This window comes from Theropithecus gelada, chromosome 13, assembly GCF_003255815.1.
Source record: "Theropithecus gelada isolate Dixy chromosome 13, Tgel_1.0, whole genome shotgun sequence".
Classification (NCBI taxonomy): Eukaryota; Metazoa; Chordata; class Mammalia; order Primates; family Cercopithecidae; genus Theropithecus; species Theropithecus gelada.
In genome coordinates, this window is record NC_037681.1 from 96,415,591 (window position 1) to 96,437,063 (window position 21,473).

Here is a 21,473-nt window from a genome sequence, read left to right on the forward strand (position 1 = left end):
GTTTATGCCCTCTTTTTTCTTGACTGATTGTATGACTATGTCTTCTAGAACAATGTTGAACAGAAATGGTGACAGCAGACATCCTTGCTTTAATATTTCACCATTATATACGATGTTAGGTATAGATTTTTCTCACAGATGCCCTTCATCAGATTGAGGAATTTATATTCTTACTTTGCTGAAAGGTTTTTGTAGTCTGACGGGGGCTGCATTTTGTCAAACACTTTTTCTGTAATAATTGAGATGATTGGTTCTGTAGTCATCGAGATGTGGATTTTCTCCTTTATTCTGTTTGTGATTACACTGGCTGACTAATGTTAAACCAACCTTACTTTCCAGGAATAAACCCTATTATCTTTTTTACACATTGCTGGATTTGATTTGCTAATTATTTTAAGGACTTATTTCTACATTCATGATAGATATTGCTGTTATTTTCTCATGATGTCTTTTTTAGGATTTGTATCACATATGGCGTTTCTCAGGTATACCTAAGTATCATTTATTCAAGGACCTAAGAAATGCAAAAATCAATTCTGTTTTGAGGTGGTTTTTCCATCATGAAAAAAAATTTCTTTAAAGTCATCTGTCTGATTCTGTAAAAATTTCATTCTTTATGTGAACAAAAAGCTGAAAGAAATTCAGGGAAAGAATTAGATGTATGTGAATTGCCAACTCAATGTTTTGTTCTTGCTAGTTGTGTTCCCCCTTCTTATTCCATCCATTTCATAGTAATAAGAAATAAAGAATTTTACATTGAGATTTAGGTAAATTTTTGAATTACAGTATATGATAAAAACCTTGAGGTTCAAACTCCAGGTATAATGAAATTTAACTGAAAATTACTATAGCAATTTAAGTCAATTTGTAGTTTTGAAAGCGGTTTTAATAATTTATCTTCCACAAAAAGGTAGGAAGGTTTCTTAGCTGAACTTAAAAATATAAAGGAACACATCCAACATATCTTTAGTTAAAAGTCCAAAAGTTAGAGGATAATTTCCAAATATGTACTTTAAATAGAAAAAAAATACAAATTGCATGTGCAATAGAGTATCTGCCACTTATGTAAAAAGAAAAAAAAAAACCCAAAACTTTATGTACACATAAAAACACAACATTTTTGTAAATAGAGAAAAGATCTAAAAGGATAACATTAAAATGAAAACAGCAGTTACCTCTGGGGACAACAGTTGTGTGGAAATGCTAACTGCTTTTCAACAATGGTTTGAATTTTCTAGATGAGAGTCCATTCTTGTATAATTTTGCTACTAAGATAAACATTAAAAAATTCTTCATACCAGTGAATCACAAGTCCTCACTGCAACGGATATAACACACCCAACTCCTAAAATAAATTATATGTAGTTTTGAAGGTAGGGGTGACATAAAAGTAGGCTATATATTCAAATCCTACAATATATTCAAGTTTTTCCAATTATCTTTTGGGCAACAATTTGCAAAATATATTTACGGTTTCCCTTAAGTTATTTAATAAGTAGACTTAGAAAAATTACTAGTAAACTGACATTTTGGAAAATGCTCTTAATTTCTTTTGATTAAATTATCTTGCCTCAGTCTTATTAGACAAATATTTTATCAGAAAAGGAATGACGTTCTGAGTATTTAAAATATCTGTTCCTTTCTTAGTCCTACCACCAATGACAAAAAAACAAAGTAATAACTTGCTAACAAGTAATGTCTTAATGCATTAAAAAAATCAACAAATTTTAAAAAAGGCCAAATATGGTGGCTTAAGCCTGTAATCCCAGCACTTTGGGAGGTCAAGGTGGGTAGATTGCTTGAGCTCAGTAGTTTGAGACCAGCCTGGGCAAGGTCGCAAAACCTCATCCCTAAAAAAAAAAAATACAAAAATCAGCTGGTCGTGGTACATGCCTACAGTCCCAGCTACTTGGGAGGTTGAAGTGGGAGGACAGCTTGAGCCCAGGAGGCAGAGGCTGCAGTGAGCTGAGATTGTGTCACTACACTCCAGCCTTGGTGACAGAGCCAGACCTGTCTCAAAAAATATAATTAAAAAAAATGAAAAGAAAAATGGCAAATAAGGAAAACTTCTGCCACAAGCATGGGCAAAAATTCAGTATCTTTAAAAATATAAAGGTCATAAAGTCCATAACAAAAAGATGGATATTTCAGAAATAATTACAAATGGCCAAAACAAATATGTTTACTCTCTAATAGCCAAAACAAAATAAGCTATTAAAATAAGATTATTTTTACCTTTCAAATTTTCAATGCATTTTAAAAAAAGGATAATAACTACGCTGGTAGGGATTCACTGGCACTCACTTACACTTGTGTTGGTACATTAAATTGGTACAGATTTTTCTAAAGGACAATTTGACAATCAGCAAATGCCTTAATCATTTAATACTCAGCAAATAATTGACTCCAACTGAGATTTTCATATTGACTTATTTTTAAATAAAGGTAGTTAAAGAGAACTAAGAGATATTACTGTGGTTCAGGACAGAAGACTCACTAGCACGCTCACTTAAGCCAAAACCTTTGGCAAGGTTTCTCCAGTTCCCCTCTTAAGAAAACTGAAAGACCAGCCAAAAGAATCAAAGGGAAACACATTGAGCTCTTAAAGCTCCACTGCATTTAATTCCTTAGAACACCACAGAATCGTGGCAGCTTTTCATGATGCCAGAAGGTAGAGCATGGGGGGAATAAGAGGTGGAGTCTTGCTTTTTTGCAAATCCTACCTTCTCTTACAGGGAATAAAGAAGACAGAGGCACCAGCTTCTTCTCAAGCAAAGGAACTGAGTGTAACTATATTAAAATTTTAGGATTTTCCTATAAAGTTTATTCAATCTTTTTTAATTAGTAATTTAAGATGGTCTAGGTGATGCTCTCCTATGAAGGATTCTGCTTGATTCAAAGCTTTTATTTTCACCAAAATAAGAATTATTTCTTCGACTTTATCCCTGAAAAACAAAACAAATTTCTCCCTTTAGAAATGCAATGTATGAGGGAACAGCAGTCAGTTCAGAACCTGATCATCAGCTGTTAATCTAAAACAAAAGCTTTATCTTAAGCTAGTATCTAAAAGTAGCATAAAACACAGAGAGATGCTGCCATCTCCACTTAATTATAAAGTTCAAATACAGACCATTAGTGGATGTATTCTGGCAAATTTCAATGTGAATTACTGTAAAAAGTAGAAAAACATACAGTAAGTCTATCAGAAATTTTAGTAGTGCTGCGCTGCTATCAGCTTGTATGAGACATTGTGGTGGAAGCAATGGTGGGAGTATATTCACACATCATGACATTAGCAAATAATACAAATCTGAGTCTTTTTTTTTTTTTTTTAAAGGGACTTGTTCTTGCTCTGTTGGCCAGACTGGAGTACAGTGGCACAATCATAGCTCACTGCAGCCTCAATCTCTCAGGCTCAAGCAATCTTCCCACCTCTGCATCCTCAGTAGCTGGGATTCAGGCACATGCCACCATGCCTAGCTAATTTTTAAATTTTCTGTTCTAGAGACAGGGTCTTGCTATGTTTCCCAGGCTGTTCTCAAACTTCGGGGCTCAATTGATCCTCCTGCCTCAGCCTCCCAAAGTGCTGACATTACAGGCGTGAGCCACCGTGCCGGTCAAATCTGGGCTTAAAAAATTTTTTTGGAGAGGGAGTTAACAGGAATACCACTGTATTTAAGCCCCCAAACATCTGGTGCTGTGAATGAAACATTCAGAACAGAGAGCTAGCTACTGCTGGATAAATACCAAGCTGCAGACCTGTACTTAACAACCGTTGAGTCTCTAAAAATGGCCAGGAAAATTAAAAACATATTTAAAAAGTATGTAATAAAAGGGTTTTGATTTATAGTTTTAATTCTATATTCCCCTGTGCTATAGTTTTTTGAATGTGCTTAATTTGGGAGAGATTTACATTTTAAAATATGAATATGCATAAGCCATCCCAAAGGTAACCATAAAAATATCTTAACAAATTTTTAGAAGTACAGTAAAAATACAGATCTTTCTAAAAATGGCTGAGAGCATACAGAATCCTTGAACTATGTTTATAGAAGTGAAAACAAAATCTGCATCACCTGAATTCACTTCTAGATAATTTATGTGCAGACTGCAATAAAAACTGAATGAAGTTTTCTAGCTGTGGAATAGATGTCCTCGTGGCAGAATTTTCAAACCATTTTTCTGGTAGACATGCTGCTACCTGTTAATCAAAACACATGGCTGGTTTACAACGACAGTATCTAAGAACTCTTGCTAACATAATCTCATAGTGATACTGTAAGCTGAATATCATTCTCCCCATTTTATAGTTTATGGTTTAAATAAAAATTTGTAAAAATTTCCCTTTATGTCAAAGGCTACACATATTTTGGAAATTCATTCTTTAATCCTAAGAACTTAAAATACGCTACTCTCTATGAACACTCCCTGGTAGTACTAATAATTCTTTCTATGTTCTTGTATTTGTGAGTCATTAAATCTGTACAAAACATAATTTACACTTAAAAACCAGAAATGGCTAGACACAAAGTATTTGGTCAATACAACTCGTAATACATACATTCACTATTATTTTATAAAGAAATTGGGTGTCCTAGCATATGATCGATATAAATTTGAGTTAAGAAATCAAATGGGTGATTCTAAGATATATAGAATGAAAGATAAATTATGTTTTTATCTTCTATCAATGTAATACATTGCGTTAATCGTAAAGCAGCAGAATAAGTCAATGTACGTGCATTCAATTTTTCTTTTGGAAATGGAAATTACATTTTATCACTGTCATTCTAAGAGTAATACAAGATTTTGAGAAAAATTTTGGTAAAAACAGAAAAATGTTAGAAAAAATTTAAAAAGAGAGAGAGAAAAAAAACTTCCTCATAGAGGAAACAAGGGAAAAAAAGAGAGGGAAAGGGGAGAAAGGAAAAAACTTGATATTGTTCCCGAGAGAACAAAGTCTGGCTGCCTGTTCTTGAGGTCCAAAAACAAGATGCAGGCAATTGGGAAAGAAGGGAGTTTATTTCTGCCACCAGTTACAGGGAGGTCAGAGTAACTCACCAGACCAACTCAAAGTTATAAGGTTTTTTCTAGTGCTTGTATATATTTAAAGCTCCGTGCTACGTGTGGGATTGGAACTGGGGGTTTGCATTAAATCTTTATCTCATCTTTAGCTAGGGACTAGGGTCTGGAAAGCTTTCTCTAGAGTCTTGGAAAGTTTCTTAATCTTATGACAGAACGAGATGTATGTGCAAGAATGCTTTTGTTATTCTATCAGAGTTTAGGGTCTGAGAAAAACCCAGGCGGGTTCTTAATGGGTTGGTTTCTGCATTCCAGTTCTTGTACTCAGGTACCAGATTCTCCAGTTTTAATGTTTAGCTTATACTTTCATTAAAGTTATAGTAACGGGTTCGTGGAAACTGACTGTTCTGTTTGCTAATGGAAACCTGGCCTGCCACAGTATCACACTATTCAAAGAAATTCCTAGATAATCATACAGATTATGGTACAGTTGGTAACATCAAGATCAATATTTATAGAAAGCAGAGAGTTGGGGAAAAAATTAAAATGCACCCTATATATTATACAGGATATTAAATAAAGGTTCTGGAATGCACTCTAAGATTGGTCACCATTTAAAACATGGTTGAGGCAAAAGACTTATTCTACTCCTTAATCACCTGTTTCAACTATTCAGGAAAAATAGAGAAACACTGACTGCCTAAGGCAGAAGATCCCACAAGTTTTGTTATATAAACTATCTCTTTTTAAAAGTTTTAAAACCAGCCTTTACTATTGAATGTCATTTGCACTTGTTTTCCCCTTGTTTTGTATCACAAGTCTCAATAAAATTCTCATTTAACCATGGAGCTTTTCCATTAATGATCCCAGCACTAAAAGTCTATTTTCTTGGCCTGGTTTTCTAGCCATATGCTGTGGAGAGAATGCTGTGTAAATATATTTCCTCTTCTCTACTTCATAACAGACCCTATGGTCAAAGGGGACTAAACTATGCCTGAACATAAAATGGATGATGATTTAAATTTTTAATATACAAGGCTTAAAACTGTATGATACAAAAATTATAGCCAAAACCATCATGGTTGGCTAATAATTGGTATATAGTTTTATGGCAGGCTAGGTTTCCATTAGCAACCAGATGAATCAGTTTCCACTAACCCTTTTCTATAATTTTGACGAATGTGTAAGTTAAACATTAAAGAACTAGAGAAACTGGTGCCTGAGTACAAGAACTGGAATGCGAAAACAAACCCATTAAGACACCGCCTGGGTTTTCCCAGACCCTAAAGTCTGATCAAATAATAAGAGTGTTCTTACACATATTCCTCGTACCAGGGCCCACTTAAGATTAAAAAACTTTCCAAGAGTCTAGAGAAAGCTCTCCAGACCCTAGTTAGATTAGAGAGAGACTGAATGAAACACTCTCCCTTGTAGGTGCACTCTCCCACATAGCATGGAGCTTAGGATGCATGTAAATGCTGGGGCGGGGTGGGGGGGAATTGTAACTTTTAGTCGGTCTGGTGAGTTACTACAACCTTTTCCCTGTAACTGGTTGCAAAAATAAGCTCCTTTCTTTCCCAGTCTGTCTGCATCTTGCTATTGGACTGTGAGAACAAGCAGCTGGACCCGATTCTATCTGGGAACAGTTTAGTGTGTGTGTTTTTAAATCACATTATAAAATAATTATTTTCCCATGTTCTTAAAAATTCTTCAAAAACATAACTTTTGCGAACCCAAAAGTATCTGAGACAGGTTCTGAGATTTATTTTCCTTTCACATTTTTATCTTATGAGAACACCATCATGTTTTCAGAGATATTTAGATGTTTCCAGCTATTTTCTATTATAAGTAATGCTATAACAATATTCTTTGTACTTAAAATCTATACGTGCATCTCTAATTTTTGACTTAACTTACTTTGGCTAAGTCAAAGAATATAAGCTTTAAAAGTTTTGTATCCATCATGCCAAAATATTCTCCAAAAGAGCTGTATCCCTCCTTCCATCAGTGCAGGAGACTGTTTTACAGAACCACTGCACTGCATACTCTAGGTGAATGGTGCCCCTGCAATGATGGAACTGTTGTTTTCCTGTGTTTATGATAATACTGGAAAATATAAGTAAATCAACAACAGCAAAAAAATGTTTGCCAACACAACTGGTCAAGAAAATATCCTTCTTATAAATAATTTCCATTTCTCTGATTATTAGTACTATTGATTATTTTTCACATATTTTAAGGTTAATTTTACGTTTCCTTTTAGGTGACTTGACTGTTGCACGTGTTTTGGCCATTTTTAGTCAGAACATTTGAATTATTTCCTAATTTGTAAAGAGCTTTTTTATTTAATGTGAATATTAATCCTTGTTATATATTAACAACTTTTTATTTCCTAGATTCTTAACTTCTTTTTAACTTTCTATTACAGAAAATTTCAAACATAAACAGCAGTAGAAAGAATAGTATAGTGAGCCCAATGAACACATTCCCCAGTTTTAATAATGATCAATTAATCTCAACACCTTTTTGATCCACTGAAGTTTTATAAAATTTTTTCAAATCTATTACTTTTTCTCATTTCCTTGGCCTTTAAGTTTAGAAGGAAATCTCTTACTCTGAAGTACAGTTATTTACCATTTTAGTATATTTTATAGTTTCATTTTTACATTTTTAAAAATTTTATCTGAAACTTTTTTGGTATATAGTGAGAGGTGAGGATTTAATATTCTTTTTGTAAACAGCCAGCCATCTAGTATCATTTATTAAGTACTTTTTCCTTTTCCTACTGGTGATATTTCAAACCAGTATACTATCTCTTAAATACAGAAGGGCTATTCTGGATTTCTAGTTTGTTAAATTCATTTGTCAATTTTTTTTTTTTTTTTTCCTGAGACGGAGTTTTGCTCTTGTCACCCAGGCTGGAGTGCAATAGCGACTCACTGCAACCTTCCGCCCCCTGGGTTCAAGCGAGTCTCCTGTCTCAGGCTCCCAAGTAGCTGGGATTACAGGTGTTAGCCACCACACCTGGCTAATTTTTGTATTTTTAGTAGAGACGGAGTTTCACCATGTTGGTCAGGCTGGTCTCAAACTCCTGACCTCAGGTGATCCACCTGCCTTGGCCTCCCAAAGTGCTAGGGTTACAGGCATGAACCACTGTGCCCAGTCCATTTGTCTATTTTTATATGAGTACCACACATTTAATTATTTTGTTAAATAGTAGATTTTAATAGCTAAATTTTTTAGAAATGATAAAATTAGAATCAGTTTCTTCACAACTTACCTGGTTGCACTTTTTAACCACATCTGGCCCAGGTGTGGCATTGAGAAGAGCTATAATAAGGTAACGATTTAACAGCTTCCCTAGTCCTAGTTCTTGCAAGGTGTCATCTGTAAGGAGTCCATTCCAAAGAAGAATATTGTGGAAGAGCTAAAATAAAGTATCAAGTAAATATGTACCTTTTCTCCAAAGAGAAACTGTAATAGTCTCTAACAAAAATAAAGAGTTGATCAAACTAAAATTCTCACTACAATTGCCCTGTTGGAACTGTCAATTTTAGAATACAATATCTCTGAATAAATACTTGATTCTTTCCAAACTCCATGTATTTGCTCATCTTATCTTCATTTTCTAGGATAACCATCCCCAAATCTGTCTCAAATAACTTCACTAGAGCCTTTCCAGATCAATAATCTTCCTTCCCAATCCATTTTCTCTCAAAGCCGAGGACCACTGAATATAAGACCACAGGACCATGTGATTAATAAAGAACCACTGTCAAAACTAGGGCTGCTATTACCAACATGTGACCTTGAGAAGGCAATCAATGCTGAGAGCTTCATTCCTCTGATACATAAAGATTAATAATCACCTGTGAATTTGAAGATAACTTGGATTAAGTAACCATAATAAATTGTAATAAAATATTGGTGGCCCTTTCCCTTTACTAAATTCAGATCTTTCTGTGAATTTTAAGGTGTTTCTTTCTTTCTTTCTAGTACTATATTCACCACTCTATTGTTTTACTAAAATGTAATGCTTTTGCACATTTTATCTCATTGTTGATGTTGTTCCCTCTTCCCAGAAAGCCTTTTCCCTAATTCAACCACATGATAAATATTAATTCACACTATTAAAACTACTCTTGCTGAGGTCACCTATATCCTTCTAATTGTCAAATCCAATAAGTAGTTTCAGTCTTTCTCTTAACTCTCTTTGGTGGGCAATTAACACTCTTTTCTTCATTGTTGAAAATCTTCCATTTAGCTTCCTTAAGGCCATTCTCTTGTGATCATCCTAAGGCTCATAACTGATTCTACAGTTTCCTTGAAGCCTCCATGTTCTCCTCTTCCGTTAGTATTTCCCGAGGTTCTGTCCTTAGCCTACTTCTCATGCTTCATCCAGTCTCCTTAGAGCTTGTCATTCATGACCATGGCTCCAAATATTGCCTACAGGTAGTGGACTCCTAAATCTCCAGCTCAGATTTGTCTCCTGAAATTCAGACTCAAGTATCCAACTACCTCCTAGACCTCTGTATCTCTGTTTGTTCCAAATATACCTTCATTATGTCCAAAATAGATCTTATCTTCTCTCGATCAGTTATCGAGTCCTTTCAATGCTTCCTCCTAAACATTGTTTGAACCTTCTTCTCCTTCCCATCCCTACTGCCACTAACTTAGCAATAATTTTAAGGCCAGGGGTTGGCCAACTATAGCTTGTGGGTTAAATCTATCCTGTCTCCTGTTTTTGTAGGGTCCATGAGCTAAGAATGGTTTTAACATTTTTCAAGGACATTTTAAAACTGTTTTTAAACCAAATATTTTGTACCATGAGAAAATTACATAACATTCAAATTTCAGCGTTCATAAGTTTTATTCAAACATAGCCATGTTCATTTGTTTATGTACTATGACTGTTTTTGTACTATGGTGGCAGAATTGAGTAATTAGACAGAGACCATGTGAAACACAAAGCCTAAAATACTATCTAATTCTTACCGAAGAAGTTTGTTGTTCTTTGTTCTATAGTAAACAGGATTTTTACAAAATTTGTCTTTTCATTTTTGCAGTTTTTGCTCACCTTTAGGCCTGACCAGAACTGTCTTTCTTGGAACTTTGAATGAGGTGATGTTTTGTTTTCTACAGCACTAATTAGAAGCAAAAGAAGGAGAAAAGGAGAAAATGCAAAGAACTATTAGCCTTTCAGAACCAGAGTTTGAGATCAGACTTTCTTTTAAACCAACCAAACTAAGCCTTAATGGAATATAAACAGAGATTGTCTGATGAGATCCATTGGAATTACAAATGTATGCATACTCTGACCCAATGATCTCATTTCTGAGAATGCCTCTTGTAGATATACGTGCACAAGTATGGAATATGTCTATAAGATTGTTTCCAACATCAGTGATGACAGTAGTTCACCAGTCACATGACCATCATAGGACATCTAAATGATGGCAAACTTTACAGCTTAAAAAAGAATGAGGAAGCTGTTTATATGATGGATGACATGTATAGAAAGATCTCAAGAGGTACTAAGTGAAAAAAGGTACAAAACAGATTACAACTTTTTGAATATACTTCCTTTGCTGTAGAAAGGAGGGTAACATAAGATTATAGTTTATATAAGTACTTCTGTTTGCATGAAGAAAGTCTTGAAAGATAAAAATTACTCAGTGTGATTATTAATGCATGCACATATGTGAGTAGAAGGAGAAGGGCAAAAACTGAGTCAGGGGTGGGAGTAAAACTTTTCATTTTAATAAAATTTTTTTAGTAAAATAATATATACTTATTTATAAATAAATAATACACCACATTCGTACATCTGAACCATGTGAATGCATTACCTATCTAAAACATTACAAAGCAAAGTTTACCAGGGCAGAATTTTTACATGTAGACATCTCATGACTCAAAATGAATCAGAAAGCTTTGAGGTTCCTTTCTTCCCCCTCCAAAAAGCTCCTTCATCCTGTCAGTACTCACTGGATTGCTACAGTTCATGTATCATTATAACTGATGTCTTCTTAGCAAAGTTATGATCACACATCAAATACTACTTGTTTTATAATTTAAAGTGACTGCAGAATTTACAGGTGCAGTTTCTGGTTCCTCAGTGTTGTGCTTCCTCTGTGCTAGGCACTGTTGTGTTGTGAGCACCCTCTCCATCTCCCTAATATCCTGTGAGGTAGGCACTAATTTTATCCTAATTTTATAGATGAGAAAACAGGTGTGTAAAAATATCTACTAACAGTGGACTTGTGTTCTTTACCACTCTATATCACCTGCTATGTTCCTAGGATATGTGTAAAACTAAAACCAAAACCCAAACCAACCAAACAAAAACACATCTAAGCACCAAGCATAAAGCACAGCATAAAGTAGGTCACTGAGAAATATTTGTTGAAATCTCAATTTGCATCCTCATAGAGTATGTGTACACGTTTTGAAAACACTATAGTTTCTTTTGCCTTGCATTCTTAAACAAATCTGCACTCTATGATTGGCTATTTCAAATAATCTAGAAATTAACAGCTCTTACCTCTTTGGATACAGAGGAATAAAAACATCATCTTCTACTGCCTTCTTCATTCTTGAAACAATGGATTTAAGTAAATCCTATTATTACAAATTTGAAAAGTATCAGTGATAGTAGAAGACAGAAATGTATTTACCAAAAAAAAAGTAATTTTAACAGCAGCACAAATTTGTGCACACTCACAGAGGCAGCTGTTAAAATAACTATCAATTGGGTACAAACAAAACCTTATTTATCCATGTTGCTACATATGGGTATAGTTGGATCATTTTCATTGCTATATAGTATTTTGTTGCATGAATACTACTGATGGAACACCTAGGTGATTTCTGGTTTGGTGGCTATTATAAATAATGCTGCCACAAAAATTCTTGTACATGTCATTTAGTACACATCATACATCTCTAATGGGTATATACATAGAGAGAGAATTGCGGGAGTATAGTTCATGTCCATACATTCAACTATGTACAAAAAAACCAAACTGTTTCTAGAATAGTGGCATCCCATTACTGCCTGCAGTATAAAAGAAATCCTGTTTCTCTACATACTTACAATAATTGGCATTTTCTTGTTTCTTAATATTTGCAATTGTAGTGGGTATGCAGTCATATTTCATTGTGTTGTTTTAATTCTCATTTAATTATCACTGAGTAATGTGCTGTTGGGTATCTTTTCATATTCCTGTTTGCCACTTGGCAAGCCCTTTTGCAAAGTACCTAATTAAGCTGCTTGCCAACATTGCTTTTTTTTTGTATTAGGTTCTGTCTTTTTATTATTGATTTGTGCAAGTCTTCTACATACTCCAGCTGTGGGTCCTTTGTTGGTTTGTCTTGTGTTCTGTGATGCAGAAAATCCACTTAGGGAAATCCATTTTGTTTGTATATAAAAAATTGGAAATAACCAAAATATTCAATCATAAGGAATTTTAAGGAGATGTTACATCCATCCAGTGAATCTACCATAAACTTTAGCTGAAGTTTATGATGACTACAGTAACAGACAACTATAAATATGTAATGAGATAACATTAAGCAGTAGTAGTATACTAACTTATATGCCTATTAGGATTATAACTTTGAAAAAAGAGCCTGGATGAAAATATCCTACAATGGTATTAGTCCTTGTACTAGGGTAAAAGATAATGAATGTTTATTTTTTTCATGTATTAGCAATATTTCTATAATGATATTCTTAAAAAAGTATTCATATTTGAAAAATGAAAATGGCATACTATACACCAGAGTAAAACTTTAAGTCAATGACAATGTATACAGCACAAATTCAGCTGTCACATACTGTATACTAACTGAATTATCCATAAATGTAGAATTCAATCAAATATATTTTTCATAAATAGCATAATGAACTGAAGTCGTTTCTCTTTCCACTTAATTATCTGTAACATATTCCTCAAGTGGCCATATATCAACATTTATGTAATGCTAAAAATTAAAACTCAAGTTGTATTTTACTCCATTCCTTAAACAATTCTGTTAAAAGAAAAAAGAGCATTTTCCAGACAATATCTCCAAAAAATAGCATTTATGTAACTTACTGAGTTAGGTGTTCATGCTTAAAAGCTGCTTTGATTTTTTTCATTTAATTTTAATGATTTTGAATGCCAGCCTTGAGAAACATTTCCATATTGTTTAAATTTTGTTTCTTAAAATAGTTCTATTGAAAATGAACTATAAATAAAGGACATTATTGAATCAACTGGCAAAAGTGGAATATGGATGGTAGATGGTTGATAAATTTGCTGAAACTGCTAACTACTCTGGTTATATAACATAATATCCTTGTCTTAACAAATATGCACCTTGTTCTCAGTATTCAGGACAAAAAATATTGTATGTATATATTTAAAGTGGAAGGGCTAATGATAAAGCCAATGGGGCAAAATATTAATGACAAGCAAATCTGGGTAAAAGGAATATGGAAATACTACTCTTATTCATGAAAGTTTTCTTTCAAAGTATTAGTGTTTCCAAATAAATTATTTAAAACAAAACATAAATTTGCTGGCTGGGTGCAGTGGCTCACGCCTATAATCCCAGCACTTTGGGAGGCTGAGGTGGGTGGGTCACTTGAGGCCAGGAATTTGAGACCAGCCTGGCCACCATGGCAAAACCCTGTCTCTACTAAAAATAGAAAAAATTATCCAGGCATGGTGGCACATGCTTGTAATCCCAGCTGCTTAGGAGGCTGAGGCACGAAAATCGCTTGAACCCAGGAGGCGAAGGTTGCAGTGAGCGGAGATTGCACCACTGCACTCCAGCCTGGGTGATGAGAGTGAGGTTCCATCTTAAAAAAAACCCCAAAAAACAGAAAAACAAACAAACAAAAAACCCCACATAAATTCACAGAAAACCGTGAGCTATTAACTTTTCTAACTATTAAATAACATCATTTATTTGGTGGAAAATAAGGTTCTCCAAACAGTTTTAACAAGCATTCTGAATCACACGTTCAGACTCACATACAACCCTTTGTATAAATATACTTTAAAACAGCTTTAAAGAGGCACTTGTGTGACGCCCGTGGTTTTTATGCTGCTCTGTATATCCATGGAGGTAATCCCAGGATGGTCTGGACAGATGTTGGGGTGGTCAGGGAAGAATAAGGGCAGGTGCTCACAACAGCAGGAGCAGTTTTACTTCTGTGTGTGTGTTTGCATATTGGATTGTGTAAGATTTAATTGAAATAGGTTCTGTTTATAAAAAACAAAAAATGAGTCTGAAAACCACCAATCTATCTGAACACCCAAGTGATGCTTAGACTTATTTTCACATTTCTACTAAATGGTTCATCAACCATGTCTAAAACCATTTGCTGACAGGGAATCATTATCTCCTGAGGCTGCCCATAACTTTAGACTATTAGATTTCAGTTAACAGTGAGAGTTAACAAACTTTTCCCTCCTACAGTTTCCACTCCTTGGTCTTGGTTTACTTCTTGGGATCATGCAGAATAGCTCTAGCCCCACTTCCACAAGACAATTCTCTAGATTTTAAGATTAATATCATACTTTTTTTTTTAACATCTTTTCTTTCCCATACCATCTTAAGACACTCTCCACTGAATAAGCTTACACCAAGAATTAAGTGCAATATTCCCAGGAAGGTCTAATCTGTGGGTATCATCGCCAAATATGCCATTCTTACTAAAAATAGCACACACATACTAGGATAAATTCCCATTTACCTGTTTTTCTGTTACTCAAGTGACACTGCTGACTCACACTAGGTTTACTGTTGATTATAATCTGTCTTACCTATGCTGCTTCAAAACTGTATCTCTCCCATCTTTTACTTATACAGTTGAATTTTTAACCACAAGGGTGGCACATGCATTTATTTTATCACAATTTCTTGAGTCAGTCCATTTTCTACAATCTTTTGAAATCTCCTTGGATTCTAATTCTACCATCCACAAGTCTTACAGAATTCCTAGCTTTTTATCACTGACACATTTCATTAGTATGTATTTTACCACTTTATCCAGTTCAATAAAAATATTGAACAGAGCAAAGCTGAGAAGATACCTAAAACTAGCAGACTCTCCATAGGTAGTCAATGCCCTACTGGTCATTATTGTTTTAGGTATATGTAAGCTTACATTTCCCCTATTAATCCCTAACAACAAACATAATACATTAAATTTGCTTCAATAAATAATGTTAAGTATCTTTGGGAATCCTATCAATGATAGGTTATAGTAATTACTGCTTTTTAAATTTAAGTATTCATAATCTACTTCTATAATAATTTACTTTAGATTTTTAGTCAGAATCAAAATTATTATTACCAGGCATTAGCTTACAGCGTTTGCTTCTAACTTTGAAAACAGAAACTATGTTGTCTGACTCAATTTCTGTTCTTGCACCTGTCTCATTCTCTTCCATCACTGAAGAAATAGAGTGATCCCACTGGTGAACTGTCTTAGCAACCTGGGGCATTATGTAGTGTAAGTGATCCTCTACCAAATGCCATTTTGCCATCCCTAGGGAATACCTGACAATGTGCAAAGACATTTTTGGTTGTGAAGCCCGGGAGTACTACTGGCACCTAGTGGCACAAGCCAGGGGTGCTGCTGAGCATACTATAGTGCATAGGACAGACCCTTACAACAAAAAATTATCTGTTCCAAATGCCAATGTAGTGCTGAGACTGAAAACCCTGATGTAATCTATTCTCCTGCTTATGCAAACAACCCATTTTCTACATTCATAGCAGAGGAATTTCAGAATAAAAACATCCATTATAAAAACTTCATGAGTGCGCCTATAATCCCAGCACTTTGGGAGGCCAAGGTGGGTGGATCACAAGGTCAGGAATAGAGACCATCCTGGCTAACACAGGGAAAACCCCGTCTCTACTAAAAATACAAAAAAATAGCTGGGCGTGGTGGTGGGTGCCTGTAGTCTCAGCTACTCGGGAGGCTGAGGCAGGAGAATCGCTTGAACCCAGAAGGCGGAGGTTGCAGTGAGCCAAGATCCCACCACTGCACTCCAGCCTGGGTGACAGAGCAAGACTCCGTCTCAAACAAAAAAAGAAAAAAAAAAAAAAAAAAGACTTCGTGAGTGAATCCATAATACTGCTGAAAGGCTTCAGTGATCACAAAGAGCCAGGTCTACCACTTAGTACTCAAGATTTTACAAATGACTTAACCCTTCTGGGCCCCAGCTTCATCTGTAAAAACTCAATGAAAATAAATACATTTCACAGGGTGATGAGGATCAAATGAGACAATGTGCAAGTATTTAATAAACAGTAAAGCATAATGATTTATATTTAGGCTGTAACTCAACAATCCTACACAGAAAGCAAATACAGGATTATATATCTGCTTCCTTGTAGCTTTTAACTACTAATCTTCTATGCGGCGTATCAACATAGAATAAATCTACACCTTCTTTGAATACAAACACCATCTCTCTGTACGTCTTCTTTCAAATTAAATATCTCTAATTCCTGCAACAGTTTCCATCTATTTTACCTGAGTTTTTATCCTATTGGAGGTAAGTAAAAAATGCCTTTCTATCTGTTGCCACATGTTGAAATCCTATTCTTTCTCTCAAGCCACAGCTCAAATGCTACCCCCAAGATAAACTATTTCCTTATCCCCACTGCTCTCTCCTGTCTCCTCCTGAAGACATAGTACTTTATCTATGCTGCTCATGGGGAGGGAATGTGGTCAGTGAGACAAACTGGGCTTTAGAAGCAGACTATTCAAGTTCAAATCCTAGTTCTCATTCATGGTAGCACTGTGAAAACTAGTTTTAAAGATTCATTTTCTTCATCTATAAAACGAGGCTATCATCTTTTTAAGAGACAGGGTTTTGCTGTTGCCCAGGCTGCAGGGTGGTGGCACCATCATGGCTCAATGCAGCTTCAACTCCTGGGCTCAAGGGGGAGCCCAGCTAATTTTTATTTTTTGGTAGAGATGGCTCTTGCTATGATGCCCAGGCTGGTCTTGAACTCTTGGCCTGAAGAGAACCTCCTGCCTCAGTCTCCCAAAGGACTCAGATATACAGGTGTGAACCGCCATGCCTGGCGATCACCCATTTTTTTAATATGGCTGCTGGGATTAAGATTACAGGTACAAGACCTTACAGAGTGCCTAGTACACAACTGGAATTAAGTAAGTTTTATTATCTTCCCTACTTCTCCTTCTCATTTCCTGTTTTAAATTACATTTTATGTGCATCTTATTTTCTCTGAGATTACATGCTTCTTGAAGGCAGAATTAGGCTGCTATCCCTTTCCTCCCTTTCATTTCTTATAGCTTTCCTCCTTTGTAATCACAATTCCAAGGGCTAAAACTTAATGGTGCTCATAATATGAATATGATATGCCTCCTTGCTTTTCAACCACCTCTGTCACTCTACTCTGGGTGTTCTCCAGTCTGTCAATTTATCCTTAATTTCCTAAAGCTCAACCTAAAATTAGTTTACTCATAAAACTGCATGAATCTACAATCTCATCAACAAACAATAAAAAAAAAATACTACAATGAAAGAGAAGATTCTCAGCATGATCATTCTAAAAAGTTCCTCCATACATCTTACGTTCAGTGAATTCAATTCTAGATCACTGTAAGATCAAGATCTGTCCTACTGAACTCTGAATCCTTAAAGAGACTACTATTATTTGGCAGACTACAAATAACTAGTTACTGTAATAAGTGTCAGTCTAATTTTGAAACCATTGTTCAAGCAAAGCCACAATGCCACTGGATTTCTGCCAAAGGATTTTTGCCAAAAGAACAAAGGTAGAGTGTTGTCGTCTTCCTTTAGAAGAAATGAATTTGCATTATTGGACTTATACCGGTTCATCTCTGCAGGGTCAGTGCATATTCATAATCCTCAAAGATGGCTGCCTGGGCCATGAGAACACAAATCAGATCACTGAACAGAGAAAAGTAAGCTAGTAGGAATGAAAGTAATAATCTGGGTCTTTACAGGTATGTCTGTAATTTAAAATGATTACCACGTCTATCACAGTGTTCAGAAGTATCAAGGTATATTCTTTCATCTTATTAATATGAAGATAAAAAAACAGCCAAGTCCAGTTAAAAAAAATTTGTTTTCATCTCAGTGCAGTCTGAGAAAAAGTCTAGATTCTATAAATCAAAAGTAAGTATGTTTTCCCCCAAACAGTTTTCTGATAATCACTCTGTATCTTTTATAAACCAGGAGCTGTAAGAAGATTATAATGATTTACAGATACATCATGGAGTTCACAACTCTAGAAATTATTACCTGTTTGCTTTTACTAACTTCATTTTCACAAATGGAATGTTCTTCAAGAATCACTCTGCAATGTGTTATTAAACTTGTTGTCTGTGAGGCTGACAAAGGATCCCAAAGGAATTCTACAAAGTCTGAAAAAAGTATTTCAGTGGTGAACAATTTATTTACTACATTGTTTTGCTTCTTATATATAAATAATCAAGACCTTTAACAAACACTGCTTCCCTCCTTATTCAGTTTAAGATCTATGGCAATTATTACCATCACATATTTGCATACATCCTCAATTTCCTTGTTTTTCTTGGGCTTTGTTAAACTCCTCCGGCCAAACTACAACTCTTTATAGTTAAGTTCACTTGTCACTGAGTCTCTGCCTGCAACCACGCAGATAAAAAGTGGCTGGAAAAAAAAAACCACATTAACTTGATACCTATACAACTCAAGTGAGCCTCTCTCTCTCTCTCTCTCTCTCTCTGTCTCTCAGGTCCATTCGCTCTCCCTCTCACCTAGATGATTAATTCATACCTTCTCCCTTCTCTGTTATCTCACTCTCAGTTGATGGACTTTTTCCTTCTAGTTGATTATTTCCTACTTTATTTTTTCTACCCCCTTGCTTTTTCTTTCAGCTAATTACTTCCTCATTTGCTAAGAAAATAGAAGCAATCAGAAAAGCAGCACTACAAAGCTCCTACCACAGCATCTACATACCTACCTGCGTTTGTGCCCATATGCTCTAACTTGTCTCCTATTCCTATGGATGAGGCACCCACACTCCCACCATGTCAGGTGAACTGTTTATTTTGTGGATGAGATCCCAAGACTTTTGGCTTAATCTAAGATCCTGTTCCCAGAACTCTGTCCTTCCACTTTGGTATTGACATCACTTGTACTAGATTTTTTCCATCACCCTACAAACAACTATTTATCTTGTATTAAAAATAATCCCCCTCGGTGTAAAGAGGCTGCCAAGATGGCCGAATAGGAACAGCTCCAGTCTGCAGCTCCCAGCAAGATCAACGCAGAAGGCAGGTGATTTCCAACTGAGGTACCCAGTTCATCTCATTGGGACTGGTTGGACAGTGGGTACAGCCCACAGAGGGTGAGCTGAAGCAAGGTGGGGTGTTGCCTCACCTGGAAGCGCAAGGGGTTGGGGAATTCTCTCCCCTACCTAAGGGATGCCATGAGACACTGTGCCAGGAAGAACAGTGCACTCCAGCCCAGATACTGCATTTTTCCCACGGTCTTTGCAACTGGCAGACCAGGAGATTACCTCCAGTGCCTACTGCACCACGGCCCCGGGTTTTGTGCACAAAACTGGGTGGCTGTTTGGGCAGACACCAAACTAGCTGCAGGCGTTTTGTTTGGTTTGGGTTTTTCTTTCATACCCCAGTGGCACCTGGAACGCCAGAGAAACAGAACCATTCACTACCCTGGAAAAGGGGCTGAAGACAGGGAGCCAAGTAGTCTGGCTTGGTGGGTCCCACCCCCACAAAGCCCAGCAAGCTAAGATCCACTGACTTGAAACTCTTGCTGACGGGAGTCTGAGCCCAACCTGGGATGTTCCAGCTTGGTGGGGGGAGGGGTGTCCACCATTGCTGAGGTTTTAGTAGCTGGTTTATGCCTCACAGTGTAAACAAAGCCCCCAGGAAGTTCGACCTGGGCAGAGCCCACCACAGCTCAGCAAGGTCGCTGCAGCCAGACTGCCTCTCTAGACTACTCCTCTCTGGGCAGGGCATCTCTGAAAAAAGGCAGCAGCCCCAGTCAGGGACTTAAGAGATAAAAACCCCCATCTTCCATGGACAGAGCACCTGGGGGAAGGGGTGGCTGTGGGTGCAGCTTCAGCTGACTTAAACGTCCTTGCCTAATAGTTCTGAAGAGAGCAGTGGTTCTCCCAGCACAGCGTTCGAGTTCTGATAAGGGACAGACTGCCTCCGCAAGTGGGTCCCTGACCTCCATTTATCCTGACTGGGAGATACCTCCCAGTAGGGGCCAAAAGACACCTCATAGAGGAGAGCTCTGGCTAGCATCTGGCGGGTGCCCCTCTGGGACAAAGCTTCCAGAGGAAGGAACAGGCAGCAATCTTTGCTGTTCTGCAGCCTCCGCTAGTGATACCCAGGCAAACAGGGTCTGGAGAGGACCTCCAGCAAACTCCAGCAGACCTGTAGCAGAGAGGCCTGTTAGAAGCAAAACTAACAAACAGAAAGGAATAGTATCAGCATCAACAAAAAGGACATACACTAAGGGACCCCATCCGAAGGTCACCAATATAAAAGACCAGAAGTAGATAAATCCACAAAGATGGGGAGAAACCAGCGCAAAAAGGCTGAACATTCCAAAAACTAGAATGCCTGTTCTTCTTCAAAGAATCACAAGTTGTCACCAGCAAGGGAACAAAACTGGATGGAGAATGAGTTGGACGAATTGACAGAAGCAGGCTTTAGAAGGTGGGTAATAAACTCCTCCGAGCTAAAGGAGCATGTTCTAACCCAATGGAAGGAAGTTAAGAACCTTGAAAAAAGGTTAAAGGTATTGCTAACTAAAATAGCCAGTTTAGAGAAGAATATAAATGACCTGATGAATCTGAGAAACACTGCAGGAGAACGTCATGAAGTATACACAGACATCAATAGCTGAATAGATCAAGTGGAAGACAAGATATCAGAGATTGAACATCACCTCAGTGAAATAAAGCGAGAAGACAAGTTTAGAGAAAAAAGAGTGAAAAGAAACAAACAAAGCCTCCAAGAAATATGGGACTATGTGAAAAGACAAAATCTATGTTTGATTGGTATACCTGAAAGTGATGGGGAGAACTGAACCAAGTTGGAAAACACTCTTCAGGATATTATCCAGAAGAACTTCCCCAACCTAGCAAGGCAGGCCACCATTCAAATTCAGGAAATACAGAGACCACCACAAAGATACTCCTTGAGAAGAGCAACCCCAAGACACATAATTGTCAGATTCACCAAGGTTGAAAGGGAGGAAAAAATGTTAAGGGCAGCCAGAAAGAAAGGTTGGGTTACCTACAAATGGAAGCCCATCAGACTAACAGCGGATCTATCTGCAGAAACCCTACAAACTACAAGAGACTGGGGGCCAATATTCAACATTCTTAAAGAAATGAATTTTCAATCCAGAATTTCATATCCA

At 36.5% G+C, this 21,473-nt stretch overlaps 2 protein-coding genes across 2 annotated transcripts in view; one reads left to right on the plus strand and one right to left on the minus strand.

The window, feature by feature from the left end:
• The window catches only part of MRPL19 (mitochondrial ribosomal protein L19), a 30,832-nt gene extending 20,765 nt beyond the window's left edge, over nucleotides 1-10,067 (plus strand). The window contains exon 7 of the mRNA XM_025354241.1: nucleotides 8,743-10,067. The gene's annotated coding sequence lies outside the window, so the exon portion shown is untranslated. The remainder of the gene's footprint in view (nucleotides 1-8,742) is intronic.
• The window catches only part of GCFC2 (GC-rich sequence DNA-binding factor 2), a 50,987-nt gene continuing 30,378 nt past the window's right edge, over nucleotides 865-21,473 (minus strand). The window contains exons 12-17 of the mRNA XM_025354238.1: nucleotides 18,330-18,451; nucleotides 11,567-11,643; nucleotides 10,100-10,166; nucleotides 8,303-8,449; nucleotides 4,077-4,201; nucleotides 865-2,945 (exon numbers count right to left, since the gene is read on the minus strand). Coding sequence (XP_025210023.1) covers nucleotides 2,828-2,945; nucleotides 4,077-4,201; nucleotides 8,303-8,449; nucleotides 10,100-10,166; nucleotides 11,567-11,643; nucleotides 18,330-18,451 — 656 coding nt within the window. The 3' untranslated portion in view covers nucleotides 865-2,827. The remainder of the gene's footprint in view (nucleotides 2,946-4,076; nucleotides 4,202-8,302; nucleotides 8,450-10,099; nucleotides 10,167-11,566; nucleotides 11,644-18,329; nucleotides 18,452-21,473) is intronic.